An 18793-nucleotide genomic window follows, 5' to 3' on the forward strand; every position below is an offset into this window, starting at 1 on the left:
TATATACATATTTACATCAAGTCTCTTAAGTCATTAAGTCAATCAACTGTGGGGTTCCACACAACATTGAAACTGATTGTTAGATAATACCCAAATATCCTGAATGTTTGTATCCAAAACAGTGTTGAACACTGTAAAACACACAAACTTATACATTTTTCTTGAATTTGAGGAAACAATGTGTGATTGCAACATTTCTCAAACACGGTAACACAGTCTGGAGTCTATTGCCTCTTTGTCTTACTCAACTCTCATTAAGGACTTTACACTGACTTCCATTCACTTCACACATTCACTTGACCTAAGTGATCATTCTTGGTGGGGACCAAGAGCAAGACGAGTCCTCACAATGTGAGTGGATATACAAGATTTGCTACACACACACACACACTTCATCTCACCTGAACTCTGGTGCTGAGTTACTCTTGAGTCCATAGAAGCCAGCAGACAAGGTGAGCAGCCAATAGGGCACAAACGCCCCGTGCTCACACTCCAGATATGGTGCCGACCACTTGATCTGTTTCTTGTCCAGAAGGTAGCTTCCACTTTTAGGGCCCGATGCCTCCGGGACCTTTCTGTCCATGTGTGGTCTCCTCCCGTCCCTGAACTCATTATACCAGTCGGACTCCGGGCTCCTGCTCTTCAGGTGACGGTGTGCGGAGCTGGACAGGTCTTGCAACAGCACCTCCTTCTCGATTCTCGTCGCCTGGAGGAAAACGTGGGGCCCCGGCAACTGCGCCTTCGTGTGGAACGTCACCACAGCCCTGTGGATTTTGGGGTCCCCCTCGAGGATACTCTGAACCAGCGCGTGGTACCAGTGGATGTCCTTGCGGAGGGTTTCCTCCCGGGACCTGTTGGTCTGCAGGATCATATTTAGGAAGTTTGTTGCGTGCGTTACAGTGTCCAGGATGCTGTGCAAAGAATAGTGGGAGGCGACATGCAGGCCGCCTCTCAGGCTGCTCAGCTCGTACCTCCGCGAACAGTTGACCTGCCTCAGAGCCGAGGAGTCCCCGGTGTGCAAGAACGCGGTCACCACCCTCGGCAGGTCCTCTTCAATTTTGTGCGCCACCACCGTGCGCTCGGTGGATGGCACTGAGTAATAGGTCGGGTGGTGGGGCGGCTCCCTGTTAATGTTTGGCGTGCTGAAGACGGGTGGGCTCTTGTCGTCTCTGTCATTATCCGACCACTCGACATAACCGTAGTTTGAGCCCCAAACGAGTCCTGTTTGCAGAAGCAGCGGGACAACCAGGAGAGCCATCGTTCCTTTTTTACAGGCACAGAGAAGCAAGCATTACTAAAGCCACTCTGCTGCTTCACAGGATTGGAGAAAATTAAAAAAAACACACATCAGAGATTGTCACGAATTTCATACTCATGATCGGGCTGAAAACGACAAAGGATTTCGATTATTGCATGTTTTGTCCACGCACACTTTCGCTCCGGTTTTACAACATGACAGTCCGACCACAACAACTATCCATCAGTCATTCTGTGTCCTAACTCAGAAAGAACAGTTACTCCGCATTAGTCCACGTTATTACCGACTGCTCAGTGTCTCTTTTTACTCATCCTCGAAGAAACCCATGTGAGAGGAGTAACGAGGAACCGAGCAAATTGTTCCTGAAGTTCCGTCCCTCCCAACATACCCTTATAGGCCAATCAAAGCGTCGCCCTCCAGAGTGTGTGGTTGTTTCTCACTGCCTATCTGCCGGAGGTGGGTGGAGCGTGGGAACGACGGGAGCTGTCCGGTGCTGAAAGTAGCGCCCGTAGGAAGAAAAAGCGAGGGTGGGGATGGTGGTGGTGGTGGTTGTGAAGACATTTCAGTGATGATGTTGGAGGGGCTTCTTGGCAAGAATCGAAAAATAGAACAGGCTTGAATAGAATTGTGTAAATGCTGCAGAGAATAACAGAGACAAACATAGCCAATCTGTTGTTTGTTATGTTATACACAGCTCCAGTGTGTGCACACAGGAAAAAGATTCCTATGAATGCTAGACATCTCCCTGCAAAGACATTAAAGGGCTATTCCAGACATTTTAAAATGCAGTTTCATAATGTTGAACCTAATGAGGATAGATTGTCTACATCAAAGAATCAAGGGGCCAAATATCTAATGTTTTATTTTAACTATATGTCAGTTTCGCGGGATGCATTTAGACAGAGTTTGTTTAAAGGCTCCCCCAGATACACAGAAAAAACTGTGTTCACAAGCTGAGCAGAGTTGTAACCACAATTCTCCCTGTACTATGCTGCTAAAACAGCCTCCACTATTCTGCTTTCAGGCTTTCCGCAAGTTATAGTTATGGAACCTGGTGGCAGGCATTTTCCCTTATTCAACCATCAAGTCCTTTTAAGCCAAAATGGAAAAAAAAAACATCTCTTCATGTCTAGGACTGTGTGCATAAAGGCTTTGTTATGAATAGACAGTAAAGGGTCTTACCCAAACTGATGCCATAAAGTTTAAAGCACACCTAGGCCTAAACTAGCACTCTTTGCTGTAGCAAAAGGTACAGATCTGCTCCAAAACATAAAACAACTCCAGACCAGAAGTATACAAAAGTATAAGCACAAGGGAAATCCAAATGCTTTTGGGAAAACAATGAGGGTGGTGGCGATAAGGGACATTCAGCTACTGTATGTGGATCTTCTATTAGACTGAATGTAGTGGAACAAAATGAATGAATGTACATTTTTATACACCATGTAGGTTAAAGATTATACAGCCTGGGTCGCACTCAGTATTTAATTCATTTGATGGGTGATGGATGGGGTTGAACTTAGGCTTCTGTGGGGACCAGTGAAACTTTTTCACAGCATTTCTTATGGATCTCACTTTGTGCACATTGTCATGTTGAAACAGGAAGTCTCTTCCATGAATTGTTACCACAAAGTTGGCAGCACAGTGTTGTCTAAACTAATGCTGTGTGATAAGGTAGATAGAAGATTAAGAGGCAAAACCGCTTACTAAAAAAACCACCCCCAGATCAAAGTTTTATAAATGTATGTGGGTAAGAGTGTCTGCATACTTTTGGCCAAAGTTATATTCCTACAAACAGAATGTGAATAACAGAACCCATAGAGATGTTATGAGTCTGAATCTATCATGTGCTGCTCTTAGTCATTCTTTCATTCTTCAGGAGTCCATCTGTTGTTGATCACACAAAGACATAAAACTATTGTTTGCCATTGTGTTGGTGGAGTACATGTGTCCATCTCAGTCAGCTCTGACATTCAGATCAGGCTGATCTGGAGTCATCCCCAGACTGTAAATGGGCGTTGCAGTGTGCAGCTCACCCCGGGGTGATTTGCAGGCCGTTGCCATGGCAGTGGAAGGTGATGACCGCAGAGATCTCCCCATGCTGCCTGCTGCAGCCAGTGATGAGGAAGGTCTGGACCTGCAGCCTCTACAACACCTATTGTATACACATGTCACATATAGTTAGAGTACACTCACCATTCTTGTCATATTTGGAGAGGTTAGGCAAAACATAAACATTGTCGGGCAGATGGATAGCTGGTGATAAGGCAAATTATACAGACAAGACTGGATTTTCATTCAATTTGATAAAAATGACTCAGCAGCCTCCAGACCCTATCAAAAAATAATGTGTGTGTTGCGGAAATGGTGGATTAGGTGGTGGAAATGAGAAAGTACTGAGTGGACTGGGAGGATGAGAGGAAAAGAGAGAAGAGACTGTACAAAGTGACTGCTCCTGCCCCCTCTATTTCATCTCTTACAAACTGCATTGCCTCCCCTGGCCTTATGAATATTTGATAGGCATTTGCTGCTTCATCTGCATGCTCTACAACTTGGGTCCATACAAGCACAACTGTGGTGGAGAGGCTGCTGTACCAGCCGTTCTTTCACCCATGCTCTCTGTTCTCCCAGAGGTTTCTTTAGATTTCCCCGAAAGAGAGCAAGAGAAGAAAAAAAAAGGTTTGTGAGCAAAGAGTATTTACACTAACCCTTTTTGTCTTTTTTTGGAAATGCAGGAGTCCATATCCATTCAACCAAATGCATTTGAACTAAAAGAATTAAAGCTAAAAAGTGCAGTCAGTAGGCAGGTGGCATGACAATTTGCAAATTACATCTGTATATGTGTATGCCCTATACTTTGGTGAAAAATCATTAGGTTTGTTGACAGAAGCTAATTTTCAGAAGCTTAAAAAATTCCCCAAACTATTTCCAATCCCTAAACTTGATGCATAGCGCACTCGTGACATAATTTACAGTGGGTATTTTTAACCTTGTTTCGTTGATGCAATTGACTGCCATAACACCATCTTTAACAACATGTTGAATTATGATACATTTAAAGTGCTGATGGGAATTGTTACTTGTATCTCCTGTCTGGACACCTAGAAATTAAGATAAATGATGGGGGCCATCAAAGTAGTAGTCCTTTTCCCACAATATAACAAACGCTTTGTTGGATGCCAGTGTTTGCTGTTGCCTGATGAAGATGAAAATATCTGCTAAAAGCTTTAACTGCATTAAATTCCCATGGAACAGTCTGACAAAGGAAGTGTGGCGCATCACTTGATTATTATTATTGTTTGACTATATTATTGATCTATTTCATCTGAAATATCAGAACAATGTTTTAATTTAATAGAATGAGCTTGTTGTGGCATTGTATCCTACCAAATATTGGCCAAAATGTGGCCCTTCTGTGGTGATAAGTCTTCTCCTCTGTATTAAATTGGTATGATCTTCCTTGCTCATACTTTTATACTTCAATATTACCATAACTCTGATACCACAGTTGTCATGCCAATTATAGCCAGCTGTAAATAGTCTGTCAACCAGAAAAAGAACAATAAATCCAATCTTATAGCTTAACAGCTGTTGAACTCTAACATATTTAATTAGTCAAATTACAGCATTATCACATGATCTCTGTTTCACAAACAATACTGCTAATGTGGATTATGAATTGAGATGTGATGTTTTCATTCAGTCTTCATAAACTCATACTGTTATGACCTTAACATTGTTAGTTAAAGGAACATGTATATGTATATTCAGAAAAGTATTCATAACATGTCTGGTACACTGCAGGAATGAACGGACAGGTGTCAAAGTGATCCCATAACAACTATGCTAATCTTGTAAAAGTACACACACACACACACACACACACACACACACACACACGTCTATGTCTGACTGCATATTTGATTTACCTCACTAGCATGTTTGTACAGCTGTCACAAACTGAATTATTAGTCGTTGCTGCCACCTACAGGTCGCTCTAATGTGCTCCATACACTTAAAGTGAACACTAGGATGTGACACGATGATTTTTACAAGGAAAACTAGAAAAACTTCAAAGCCTGTTAGCCTTAAAAACCTCAAAGGCCATTAGTTGATGTAATTAATGATGACATCGAAAAAGTATACAAATCTTACAAATTATAAAAGATTAAAAAGCCGTATACAAGCAATAACGTTCTTTATAAGCTGTACGTTTTAAAGTTTGAACGGTGTTGCTTCCTGATAGTATGCCTAAGTAGGTGCTAACTTACGGAAGACGGAAAAAGCTAAACATGTCCCCAGCATTTATAGTAGATAATAATAATAATAAGAGGAAGAGGAAGAGTAGCAGTCCTGCTTAGTAATATACTTTAATGCCTTTTCTTGTTATTAATAGGAGCATTCACAGCACTGATAATCTAATTTATAATTATTATTAATATTATTATTATTTTTATGTACTGTGAATGTGACAGAATAAATGGCTAAAATGCAATGTTATAACTATTTATGTATAAACTACCGTGGTTGTCTATAAATCTTTTTTAACTTTCCCCACTCGGATGATTCTGTGAATCCGACAAATTTTGATATTTCCGACAGCTCCCAAACGTGCCATGATTTTTGCTATTCTTGACGACCGAAGAAGTGAATGCATCATTTAGCATTGTGTGTTGAACAACAGCAGCTAACGCTAGTTAAGTTACAGAACGTGGTAAGACGATGTTCGTTTGTTTTTTAGGTTTGACACCTGGTCCATTCATTTTCTAGTCCTTGAAAGTGGTCGGGATCGCGGTCTGTCCGAAATAAAAGTAATTAGTAAACAACGTATGGTGTTACAAGTAACTAGCTAGCCAACCGATGCTAGTTAGCCACTGCTAATGCCCGATAACTTTAGTTGACTTATCGTTAACGTTAGCTGCCTGCGTAAATATGTTGTATAGGACTTTTAACTTATTGAAACTGTAGCTAAAATAACGACTGTTATAACGTTTAATTTTTCGGGCAACATGCCAAATGTAAATCCATACGATGTATTTTTAGCCAATATACACGTTTAGCCAATTCTTAGACAGCACTATGAGGTAATGCTGTTATGACCTGTTATATTAACTTGGTTGGCATTTACGAAGTGCTTTCATTTTCTCAAAATGAACTAAGGCTACAGATAACGGTGTCCTTTCTGTTATGTTTCGAATGCACAGAATTGCACAGCTTCTTGATTAAAAGTACTTTGACTCAAAGCCATTTTTTGACTCATGCTTAGGTGGCAGTACTCACAGCGTACGACTTTTGGCTGTTACAGAGGGAGAATTATTAAAGATTGCCAGATGGATTCTCCTCGGCAATCTAAGAATGCTAACTTGAATGGAGAGCCAAAGTGCGCCCCTAATCAGTCAAACATCCCTCCTCAGAAAGATGCCTATGCCAGGCTTCTCAGCCAGCACCACAGCAGCAAGTTCAGTTTGTATCTGGAGCAATATGCAAAGGACTTGTCATTTCAAAGGGAAGGAAATGGGCCTAACACACTTCTCAAAGGCCAGAGTGACAGGCTGAACATACCACCGGGAAAAAGGGAGCAAGTAGCTAACGATTTCTCTGATTCAAGTGACTTCTCTCCCTCCTCCATGAAAAGTAGAGAGGACACTTCACTGTCTTTGTACATGGAAAAACTAAGCACTCGAAATGCTCAGCAGGACAGTGAAAGAAAGCAGGGCATGTCTGACAGGCCGCGAAGGGGACAGAGAAGGGACACAACCACCAGCCATGATGGAGATATTGAGTCTGGTGAAGAACTTAGCTCCTTAAGACCTAATGACTCAAAGAAACACCAGAAACAGCAGAAGAAAAACAAGGATTCAAACAGAGATGTTTCCTCAAAAGAAACAAACCAGTTTGTTGGACATCCCCAATCCCCAAAGAAAGCCAGTACGAGTGGACAGCAACAAGAGAAGGGAAGGAAGGCAAAGAAAAAGAATCTACCAAAGCACCTAGAAGAGGAGGAAAGCAAAGAAGGGACATTAACATCTGGGGTTAGCACATCGGTGTTAAGGCCCAAGTCGCCACATGGTAAAGGTAAAAAACTTCAGCAACCCCAAGGTAAATTCTAGGTTAAGTTTTTGAGATTTATTTTTCTAAGGTGTATGCAGAACTATTTGCTATAAAATTTTAGGTTTACACATTTGATTAATTTTGATGGATTAACTTGTCACATTAAATAATTTTCAGCTTCAACAGCTTATTCTCCTGCTGCCAAAAACAAGCAACAAGGCTCGACAAACAAAGGTGGAGGATCAAAGAAACAAGTGTTTGAATCCTACATGACATTGGAGGAGGTTTCCCATGGTCTTAAAAGAGGAGAACTCATTCAGGTACACACTGTTCCAGAGTCATAGTAAAATAATTAAGTGCAGTACTTATGCCATCCCAATTCAAAAGAAGTTGAGGCAATGTGTTAAATGTAAAGAAAAACAGCGCACGGATTTGCAAATCTCACACGATATTTTATTTACAATAGAACATATACAACATCAGATGTTGAAACTGAGACATTTTACCATTTATTGGTAAATATTATCTCATTTTGAATCTGATGGCAGCAACACATCTCAAAACAGGGTGATTTTTACCTTGTGTAGCATCCCCTCTTCTTTTAACAACTGTCTGTAAATGTCTGGGAAGTGAGGAGACCAGTTGCTGTAGTTTTAGGAGAGGAATGTTGTCCCATTCTTGTCTGATGCAGGATACTAGCTGCTTAACAGCTCTTTTTTTATTATTTATTTATTTATTTTTTTAAATTGGTGAAAGGTCTGGACTACTGGCAGGCCAGTTTACCACCTGGACTCTTGTCCTGCTAAGCCATGCTGTTATGGTGAATGCAGGATGCAGTTTAGCATTGTCTTGCTGAAATATGCAAGGCCTTCCCTGAAAGAGATGTTTTTTGGATGGGAGCATATATTGCTCTATGTACTTTTCAGCATTGATGGTGCCTTTCCAGATGTGTAAACTGCCCACTCCAGAGGCACTAATGGACCCCCACATCATAGGAGATGCAGGCTTTTGAACTGTCCGCTGATAGCTGGAAGCTGGATGGTCCCTCTCCTCCTTAGTCCGCAGGACACTGTATAGAATCCAGTAGAGAATCATGCCTGTTTTTAATGCAGTGCCACCTGAGGGCCCAAAGATCACGCACATCCGGTTTTGAGGCTCTGCCTCTCTGAAATGTACTCTTTATACCCAGGCATGTTACTGACCTGTTCCTAATTAACCTAATTATCTGTCAAATGTTCCTCCATTTGTTTTCATACTTGCAGCGATTACTTTTCTGTTCCCTTTGTTCGGCCTTTTTTGAGATGTGCATATTACGAAACACATTTTTAAATAAATTAGCATAAAATTTGGTTTATATACTATAGTTTTATAGACTGTATTTTTGGTCAATAAGCCTTAATATCACTTTTGTTCAAGGTCAATTCTTTTATGCAACTGCACTAATTTTCACTGCAGGGACAATTAAGGATCAACCCTAAGAAGTACCTTGAAGCTTTCATCCCATCTCCTGTAAGTAGAAATATCTGTTGTTTTTTTGTTATTGTTTTTTTTTCCAGTCTAGAATCAATTTGATTGTTGTTTTCCTGCCTCAAAACCTGTCTGATTAGTTTTGTGTTTAAGACATTTTAGCTGTCCCAAAGCATGCCTGCAAGTAAACTTGATCATGTGACTATATTATGTTACCCTGGACCCTACCATTCGTCTTGAAAAGTTCAAATTAAAAGTTTGACAAACATGAAATGTATGATGTTTGTATATTTACAGGATGACACACGGGATATATTTCTTGATGGGATTATCGCTCGCAACAGAGCACTGAATGGAGACATTGTGGTAGTCAAAGTCCTTCCTCGGGACCAGTGGAAGGTAAACTACACTTGTCTGTGTACAACGTACTTTTCATTTTATGTCTTAAACTTGTCTAAAACTTCGTCTCCAGCTTTTGTGTTATTAATATAGCAGGTTCTTTTTTAAACTGTTATCTATAATAGAAAAAAATGATGAGTGTTTGTATCTGTCTAGACTGTGAGGTCAGATACTGACTGTGAGAACACCAGTGAATCAGAGACCCAGAGAGAACCCATACACGGCCGACACATGGCCCCGAAAAATAAAGAGTGCAGCCTTAGGCCTGATGTCATTGTTGCAGACCAGTGTTGCGACCAATATGAACTTCAGAACACTGCTCTCCCTCAAACAGGTACCACGAAGAAGTAGTGAATTTAGTAGCCATTACAAATCATCATTATTATACTTGAATTCTAATAATTAATCTGCTATTTGGTAATGTTTAATGAACTATGTGTTTGAATGTTCATTTACTGTTCTGTAATACATTATACATGTCTGATAATAACATGGCTAATAAGTCTTAATATTTTCTTTGATCTGATGGAAATAGGGAGACGTCTGGAAGACCCTTCAACCCCACGTTCGAATGGGGAAATAATTCAGAAAACTGCTAAAGTGAGAATTGTACCTACCGTGTCTCCTTTACTTTCCTTTTTAAACTAATTGAGATTGAACCACAACACTTACACACAATTCCCCTGCTTAGCATTATGTAACAGCAGAGCAGTGACAGAACACTTTCAGCATGTGCTGCAATTTAGACATCCATCTGAACTCCATTAATTGCCGGATGTGTCACCTAACAAATTTCCTTGTGCAAAACCAAAACAATGACAATAACGTGACAATTAAATGTCCAAATGGAGATGGTCTAATTTCTTACCCTGAATAAATTTAATTAATGCCACCTCTGCTAGCAAGATTTACCTGGTATTCCTTTTCCAATGAAGGCTTTTAGTGAGAAGAACTATTGTAATTTTTTTTTTGATTTTTAATAGAACAGAGACTTTGGAGGTAAAACCCAAAAATGTTACTGAGATGATAATGAGTTTTGACTCTACAGTGCTGATAACAAGAATTCTTAACTGATCGTTCTCATTCTCTTTTTCTGCCTGCTAGGTTGTGTACATTGTTGAGAAAAAACACTCAAGAGCTGTGACAGGTTTACTGAAATTCCTACCAGACAAGCCTTTCGCAATGTTCTCCCCCATGGATCATCGAGTGCCACGCATTAACATTCCCCTGGGTGACTGTCCTGAAGGCTTCAGTTCCCGCCCGGGCGACTTCGCCACCACATTGTTCATCTGTCGTATCACCAACTGGTCGGCTGACAGCAACTTTGCGGAAGGGTGTGTATCCATACACTGTTAACAGCACTACTCATGTTTTACAACAGTCTTGATTGTCTTTAAATGTTTTGTTTTAGTCGACTTGCCAAGACATTGGGTCAAGCTGGAGAAATCGAGCCAGAGACAGAAGGCATTCTGACAGAGTACGACGTTGATTATTCCGAGTTCTCAGATGAGGTGTTAGACTGCTTACCCAAGAACCTACCCTGGACAATCCCACCCGAGGAGATGAGGAAGAGGAGAGACCTAAGGTAGAACTGGATAACCCATACGTGCTTACTAGTCCCTTCCTCTGTCTTCTTTCCCAAATATGTTCTAAGAGAGAGCTTGCTATATCAGCCCTGTCTTACAGTGTTTGAGCAATACTTTTGCTGTATTTACAGATAATCGGACTAATGATAATGAAAAGCTATGTTATCCAATAGTTTATGAGACACAAAGCACTGTTTTTTTACATCCAGGAAAGAGTGTATCTTCACAATTGACCCTGCAACAGCTAGAGATCTGGATGATGCCCTGTCCTGTAAACAACTCCCAGATGGTACATTTAAACTTAACAGTTAAAGCTGATGAGTTCTAATCACAGATGGCTATAATGAAGGTTTGTGTGTTTTTCCATGGTTGGTTTGTGCTTTTGGTAAACAACCCACTTTATGGTATATTTTTAAAACAGGGAACTTTGAGGTGGGAGTTCACATTGCTGATGTGACTTATTTTATTGAGGAGGGCAACGCCCTGGATACCATTGCCAGCCAAAGAGCCACTAGTGTGTATCTAGTTCAAAAGGTTAGTATTCCCTAACACTGAAATCTGTTGCGTTGGTTTTTTTTTTTTGTCTGTTTGTTTTTTTACCGAGACTTTATCCTGCAAGCCACTCAATACAAAGTCCAGATTATGTGCATGTGCCTGTGAGTGGAGCATGTCGTTTTGTCCTGAATTGTCTGGAAGATTAATAAAGGAAGTGAATGGGTGTGTTGACAAAGGTTCTGTCGGTGGACTGCCACTTCGTCATTTTTTAGGGGGGGTGACGCCCGGCTCCAATGTGCTGTAAACAACAAACGGTTTCCTGCATCATGTTGTGCCTCCTGTATGGGGCTGATTTCTCCAGACATTGCCCATTATGTTTTATGTGAAACAGGCACAACTCAGCACTGCATAGCCGATAATGTATTTGGTACAGCTTAAAAAGATACCTTTTCTTTTCTTTAGTACTCATTGTGTTTCTTTGAACTGCAGGTGATCCCCATGTTACCTAGACTGCTGTGTGAGGAGCTGTGCAGTTTAAACCCTCTCACTGACAGACTCGCTTTCTCCGTCATTTGGAAAATCACACCTGAGGGGAAGGTAAGATCATTTAAAATTCATGGACCTGTTGGAGTTGCTCTCAAGCAACCATAAAATGTGATGTTCATTATAAATAAAGAATTAAAGGTCCAATGGGTAAATGATTAAGTTGACAGTGACTCTTGATTCTCTTGGTGCCATAACAATGGCTATTTTCTTTTTTTTTCTGAATCATCAATTTGGTTTCCCTTTACCTGTATGGACCGCAGATACTGAGTGAATGGTTTGGCCACTCAGTGATCCGCTCCTGTGTGAAGTTGAATTATGACCATGCTCAGAGCATGATTGAGGCTCCTGAGAAGATGTTCTCTACTGAGGAACTCCCACCTGTGGACCCTGCACACCCCATTGATGAGATTCATCAGGCTGTACTCAACCTGCATTCTATTGCTAAAAGCCTGCGAGCCCAGCGCTTCTCAAGCGGAGCCCTCAGATTAGATCAGGTTAGCCCTACCATCCTTGTATTTGATGTTCTATACTTTCTGCCCTATGTCTTCAGTGAAACATATGCTGGGACATGACAGAAATGTCAGAGAGGACCATGCTCAAACTCTTGACCTAAGTTATTTTATGTTTCAACATGTGTAAAAATTAGATTCATATATGTAGAAATTTCAACAGCACAGTGGAACCAGAAATGTTGTCAGTTGTATAGACTTACATGGAATTGCTCAACTAACAACAATTGACTACAGTAGATGTTATTGTCATTTTTGTTCAAGTTTTATTATATAGTCTATAATATAGGATATGAGAGGCTTTTCCTTTCCTCACTGTTTTTATTTCAATGTATTGGTATAATTATCAAAGGGCATTTAATCAGCTACAAGAGAGGAGCATCCGAGCTGGTCAACATGAATTAATTAAGAAGTGTAAAGAAAAAACGGATTATTCAGTTTTGTTGGCTTTGTCTTATTTAGTTCTCTACATGTGCGTTGTTTTGTTTCAGTTGAAACTGTCTTTTACTCTGGACAAAGAGACCATGATGCCCCAAGGCTGCTATGTTTACCAGTACAGAGACAGTAACAAGTAAGAGACAAACTGTCCTCTGACACATTCCTGTGTCTGTATCACTTTGATTTTGTCTCCCAAAAATGGAAATGAAAACTTCTTGATTTATCTGGAATTCATAAATATTTTTTCTTGTTTCTTATTTCTATTTATTGGCCATGTAACTCTTATTTAGGTTGGTGGAGGAGTTCATGTTACTGGCTAACATTGCCACAGCCAGTCAAATCTACCAAAGATTCCCCGAGCTGGCCCTTCTCCGGCGCCACCCCCCACCAAAAGCTAAGATGGTGGATGAGTTGCAGGAGCTGTGTGACCAGTTGGGCATCAACATTGACCTTTCCTCTGCAGGAGCGTTGCATGTCAGTAAGCATAACACACATAGCCCAATGTGCCCTCTCAGCAACAATTACAAAATACAAGCTTTATTCTGTTTTATTAGTTTTCATTGGAAAAATCTATTTTATATGACCAATAATCTACACTTATTTATAAAATGAAATAATTCTAACATGAGTGCACAAGGAAATATTGGAAAAGAGTCTTAAGATAACCAGGAAATAAGATTTTAGTGGGCCATTCTCTGGCTATTCTCAGATTTGTATTGCTTTGTATGTTATTATTGTGTGTTAACCAGTAATAAACTAAAAAAATTAACTAATATCTTTCTTTCTCTTGCAGAAGAGTCTTAATACTGCTCTTGGTGATGATGAATACTCAATTGCTAGAAAAGAAGTCCTCACCCACATGTGCTCCAGACCCATGCAGGTAAGAGCTCAATTACTACTTTTAAAAGCACTTTCCATCTTTATAACATATATATTTCATTTTTTATTTCTTTTTGACCTTGTGTCAGATTATAAAACTTGAGTGAGATACAATTTTACATCGAAAGAGCATAATAAGTGGATAAACTGCCACTGCTATGAAAGAATAACATCAAGAATAGTTTTCAACTTGATATGTTTAACATGAACACTTTTATAAAATGTTTAATTTCCAGGTTGTGTTTTGTGAGCATTTTACATTCTATTTTTAACATTTATTGTGGGTATTTTCCAGATGGCACTTTATTTTTGTACAGGTGCACTGAAGGAGGAGCAGTTGTTTAAGCACTACGCGCTCAACGTTCCTCTTTACACACACTTTACATCACCCATAAGACGTTATGCTGACATCATTGTGCACCGGCTGCTGTCTTCTTCACTGAGTGTGTACATTTTTTTTTACTGAAAGCCTTTATTAGACACGAAAAATTTAAAAAAGTTGGGAAGATGTGTAAAACGTAAATAAAAACACAATGCAACGATTCGGTTATCTCATCATCCTGTTTTATTCACAATAGAACATAAACAACTTACCAGATGTGAAACAGATATTTTATCATTTTATGGAAAATATTAGCAAATTTAAAGGCCATCTGGGAAGTTAGACCAGTTGCTGGAGTTCTGGCTGAGCCCAAAGATCACATCCACCCTGTTTTGACCTTCGGCCTTGTCCCTTGCGCACAGAGATTCCTTGTGATTCTCTGAATCTTTTGATGATCTTCTACACTGTAGATGGTGGGATCATCAAAGTCTTCACCATCTTTACATTTGAGAGGCTCTGCCTCTCTGAAATGTTCCTTCTATACCCAGTCACGTTACTGACTGGTTGCCTGTTAACCTAATTAGTTGTCAAATGCTACTCCATTTGTTTTTGATTAGTGGCAATTACTTTTCCAGCCTATTTAGTTCCTTCTGTTCCAACTTTTTGAGATGTGTTGCTGCCATTAAATTCAAAATGAGTGAATTAAAATTTCCGACGAAATGGTAAAATATCTCAGTTTTAACATCTCATATGTTGTTTATGTTCTATTGTGAATAAGATATGTTTGAGATTTGCAAATCATTGCATTCTGTTTTTATTTACATTTTCACATCTTCCTAACTTTTTAGAACTGAGGTTGTAAAAGAGAAATTGAAAGTAACGAAACTGCTTCAGAACAGATGTCGACTTAATTTATTTTCTTGTTCTGCTGCCTTTGCCATAATTATTATAATAATCATCATAATAATCTTTGGCTCATACTCATTTTCAATATTTTTGTAAAAAATCGTTGCTTTCAGAATGTGGACCCCATTTAGGGCTGTCAACAGAAGAAGTAGAAAAACAGGCATCACATTGCAATGACAAGAAGTTGGTGTCCAAGAGAGTCCAGGAGCTCAGCTCTGACCTCTACTTTGGAGTGTTTGTAAAGGTGGGTAAACACATCACAACATGCTTTCAGCAAATGGGACCATTAAAAAGAACATATTTATCCCTGCTCATGTAAAGACAATGTTTAAACAAAACCTTAACATCAATTTTAGACAAAAGCGCAATTATTCTGTTTAAAGAAACTTGTGGCATAATTATGGATGTAGGCAAGAAATTAACTAATATCTGAGCCGCTAGTAAAGGCAGTTAGTACAAGTGAGAGGAACTGAATGCAAAAATTACTGTTATTAACTTTAGTCAATGTTCACTGCTGAAGACAGCATGACTGCACACACCTAGATGCATTGTATTTTTTTGTTTTGAGTAAAATTATCCCATGCATTGTAAGGCGACCCAGTTATGAAGATTGTAGCTGTACAGGCAACTCAGAAAGACAATTAAGTCGAGTGACATTTGCAGTATAACCAAGTTCAAAACCAACAACCCACTTTGTGCCAGAATTTCAGTTTGCACATGATAATCAAGGCTTTTTAAAAAGTACAGCTGTTTGAGTGGTGTACATCGAAATAAAAATGACCTAGAATACTCTACATCAAATACTTGACTGACCACAAGTATTCCATTTGTGGTTAAAGTAATGTGGATAAACCATTATAGTGATGATTCAGCGGATTATGGACTTGAAGCTTGTCTGGTAAATGTTCCATAACTTATTTTAGTGTTCTAAACAGTTGGAACTACGCTCACTCTTCTGACCAGTCAGAGGAGAGCAGCAATTACAGCTTGTATTTCTTTCTTTCTTTTTTTTTTTTTGTATTTTCTTATTTATTGTAATTTCATAACCAGCCATGGTTAAAGACTGTGCAAAGATGAGTTGTACCAGCAGGGAGGAGGAAGGCTGAGTAAATTCTTAAGGTAGAACTAGCTACAGTTGCACAATACAGCTTTAGGTAAGGTTAAAAAGTTAATATCAGTTAAAATCTGTTCGTTAACATCTGATCAAACCCATATTGTTAATATATAGAAATATTTTTGGTCTGTTCTCCACAGGAGTGTGGTCCACTGGACTCTGAGGCCATGGTGATGGGAGTGCTTGATCAGTCTTTTGATGTGTTGGTACTCAGATACGGGGTGCAGAAACGTATCTACTGCAAGGTCAGCTGTGATACACTCGAATATGAGAGAGATTAAGATGTGTGGTGTGACTGCACTAATCAAAACCAGAGCTGCAGTGGTTGGTCACATCTACTAAACCATTTTAAACAATTTGTTTCCACCTTCAGTCTGTTGTGGGCCTGGACTCATTCAAACATCATAAAGTGGGGAAGAAATCAGAGCTGACTCTAATCTGGACACCAGAGGATCTAGAGAAAGCCCCAATAGAGCAGGTGAGAACCACAGAAACCACTAAAAAAGTTTGCAGTGAAGCATGGTCTGTGAATGTTTAAAAAAGAAAATTGCTTTAAGATACAGAGCAAGCAGTTTGACATTGTTAAATGTTCAGCATTTGTTGTTTCTTCTACAGGTTATTTCAGTCTTCACCTTAGTGGAAGTGGAGCTCAAAGCTGACAGTACCGCCACAAAATACAGTGCAGTACTCAAGAGGCCTGACGACAACGGAACATAAAACTAATCTGCCCTAGGGCACTAAAGTAACACTCATATGGAAGTTGGTCATTGATAGATTTGACATGTAGTTTAGAAGCAGTGTTACTATGGTATGGGAGGGAGTAACTGGTCAGATTGGAGATGGATTTTAGTTACAATTACTTTGAACTTGAAACAGCATTCCGGTGGGTTTATGTGTTTTAGACTGTTTACTGCAAATCATCCTCACACACGACACTTGACCATTGCTCATTTTTCAAAATATATTCTAGTATTTAATTTTTTTGTTCACTGTGGAAGTAGAACCTTCTGGCTTTCCTTTTGATTTCTATTAACTAATATAATATGCAGGAGTCGGGATTTATGGAATTGCTACATGTACCGTTTATATACAAACAAGTATCTGGCAGTTTATTAGGTACACCAAATCAACAGAATGGAGTTTGTGCTGCATTATTACAAGAGGTTATTTACCATAGCTTCATGGCACTGTTCATAAGTACGGTCAACAAGGATTAGTTATATTATATTATATTATATAAGAAATATTGGAAAGTAATAGCAGCACAACAAGCTCAGGACAGTTCTTTTAGACTGTTATCTTAAGCTAGATATACCTTATAAACTGACAACTGAGTGTAGCTTTAAAACTTTGAACCTAACTGACATAATGACCATCTTCAAAGCAGGAAAACAGCTCAGAATCATAGTATGCATAACAGAATCTGCAGTTTCTATGTAATTCAGTGTGGATTTCAAACTGAATTTGGAAAGAACCAGCACAGAAATGAGCTTCATTTTTCTGATGATCTATTGATGTCGGTTTTGATCTGATATAATTGTTTTACATAGTAAAATGTGTAAAAAATACTTTTTAGTTTAATAATAATAATTTCTAATTTTCTGAATGAAGATTCAGGAGAGATCCATATTTGTGTTTACAAAGAAGAAAATAATATCACTAGTGAATAGCACTTACTGGCTACTCATCTTTGGTTGACTGTGGTGGTTGTAATGGACATGTTGAAGCTACATAGATACAACAGTAAATGTTTAACCTGTAATAGGAAGGTGACAAGTGTGACTGCACCAGATGAAAGAATATAGTAACATTTGCATGAAAACAATACAGTAACAGTTATCTGCAGCATTTTATATTGCCAGTGTGTCCAATGATTTCATAGGAATAAAAGTCCATGGATTCTTTGGTATGTCAGTCATGCGAGTGGCCCCTTCAGATCTTTGTTTTTTTTAATACATTGGAAAAACTTGAATGGAAATTGCTGCTAAAGTTGTTAGTGGCTTTAGGAAATTACTGAATTTTATGTTAGCTTTTGTTTTTAGTGCTTCCAGATGGTGGGTGCGTGCACGTTCACACCTTATGGACCTTATTAATTATAACTGTGAAGTTATGCCTTAATTTAATTAAGTGAACATAGAACTAAATGTCACTGTAGCTGCACATTTAAAATGGATCCAGGCCTCACCTTTGCTAAGGCCTCCTTAGTATCTGCTCATTGTAATTCTGATTAAAATGTGCCATGTATTTTCAGATTCTTTTTTGCAAAAGAAACAAATTTTTGTTTGACAGATCATTTTAACCTTATCAGCTAATGGTTTTAATTTATTTTGTTTTACACAATGTATTTTTAATGCTTCAGTGTATTTTGTGCACGGGTATATTCTAACATGTGATCTTCCTTCTGATCAAAGCTCATTATTGTTCTGCTACATCACTGGATAGAGCAATAGCTAGTTGTCTTTAGCTCTAGTTAAATAAACGTATACAATAAACTCCACAGGGAAAAAAAGGAGTGCTTTGTTGCTAAATCAAATTCATCAAAGTGTTTGATTATCGTGACTTTCATGATGATGGTAAAATTGCTAAGGATAAGGGGAAAAAAATCAAACTTAATTCAACTTCAACACAAAATAGTAAGTGATCCCTGCTGATTCTGTTACACTTTTGACTCTTTATTAAAAACACTGTGGCGCAGTCCTCCATTGTTTAGTTTATATAGCGAATAAACACTGATAGTCTCTGTGCTTTATTACAAGAACAGAGTGTCTGTAATTAATCCACCATAAACCCAGTGGAACGGCATAAAGATAGGTGAGGTAGAGA

At 39.0% G+C, this 18793-nt stretch overlaps 2 protein-coding genes across 4 annotated transcripts in view; one reads left to right on the forward strand and one right to left on the reverse strand.

The window, feature by feature from the left end:
- The window catches only part of gpr158b (G protein-coupled receptor 158b), a 60241-nt gene extending 57161 nt beyond the window's left edge, over positions 1-3080 (reverse strand). Inside the window, exon 1 of the mRNA XM_067474928.1 lies at positions 402-3080. Coding sequence (XP_067331029.1) covers positions 402-1258 — 857 coding nt within the window. The 5' untranslated portion in view covers positions 1259-3080. The remainder of the gene's footprint in view (positions 1-401) is intronic.
- A 2796-nt stretch (positions 3081-5876) lies between these two features.
- On the forward strand, positions 5877-18667 carry dis3l2 (DIS3 like 3'-5' exoribonuclease 2). Of its 3 annotated transcripts, none has more exons than XM_067474929.1 (21): positions 5877-5972; positions 6525-7357; positions 7487-7629; positions 8765-8818; positions 9074-9175; positions 9332-9509; positions 9711-9775; positions 10280-10509; positions 10587-10760; positions 10971-11050; positions 11183-11295; positions 11746-11853; positions 12063-12296; positions 12803-12882; positions 13040-13223; positions 13543-13629; positions 13924-14071; positions 14970-15100; positions 16111-16215; positions 16344-16448; positions 16586-18667. In XM_067474929.1, exons 2-21 carry the CDS (start codon positions 6589-6591, stop codon positions 16685-16687), a joined length of 3192 nt encoding a protein of 1063 aa, XP_067331030.1. In that variant the 5' UTR covers positions 5877-5972; positions 6525-6588; the 3' UTR covers positions 16688-18667. The 3 variants fall into 3 exon arrangements, with proteins under 3 accessions (XP_067331030.1, XP_067331032.1, XP_067331031.1); XM_067474931.1 differs by having other exon boundaries at positions 5903-5972; positions 6564-7357; XM_067474930.1 differs by lacking the exon at positions 5877-5972 and adding an exon at positions 6051-6069.
- Positions 18668-18793: the final 126 nt, after the last annotated feature.

Source organism: Channa argus, chromosome 14, assembly GCF_033026475.1.
Source record: "Channa argus isolate prfri chromosome 14, Channa argus male v1.0, whole genome shotgun sequence".
NCBI classification, from domain to species: domain Eukaryota; kingdom Metazoa; phylum Chordata; class Actinopteri; order Anabantiformes; family Channidae; genus Channa; species Channa argus.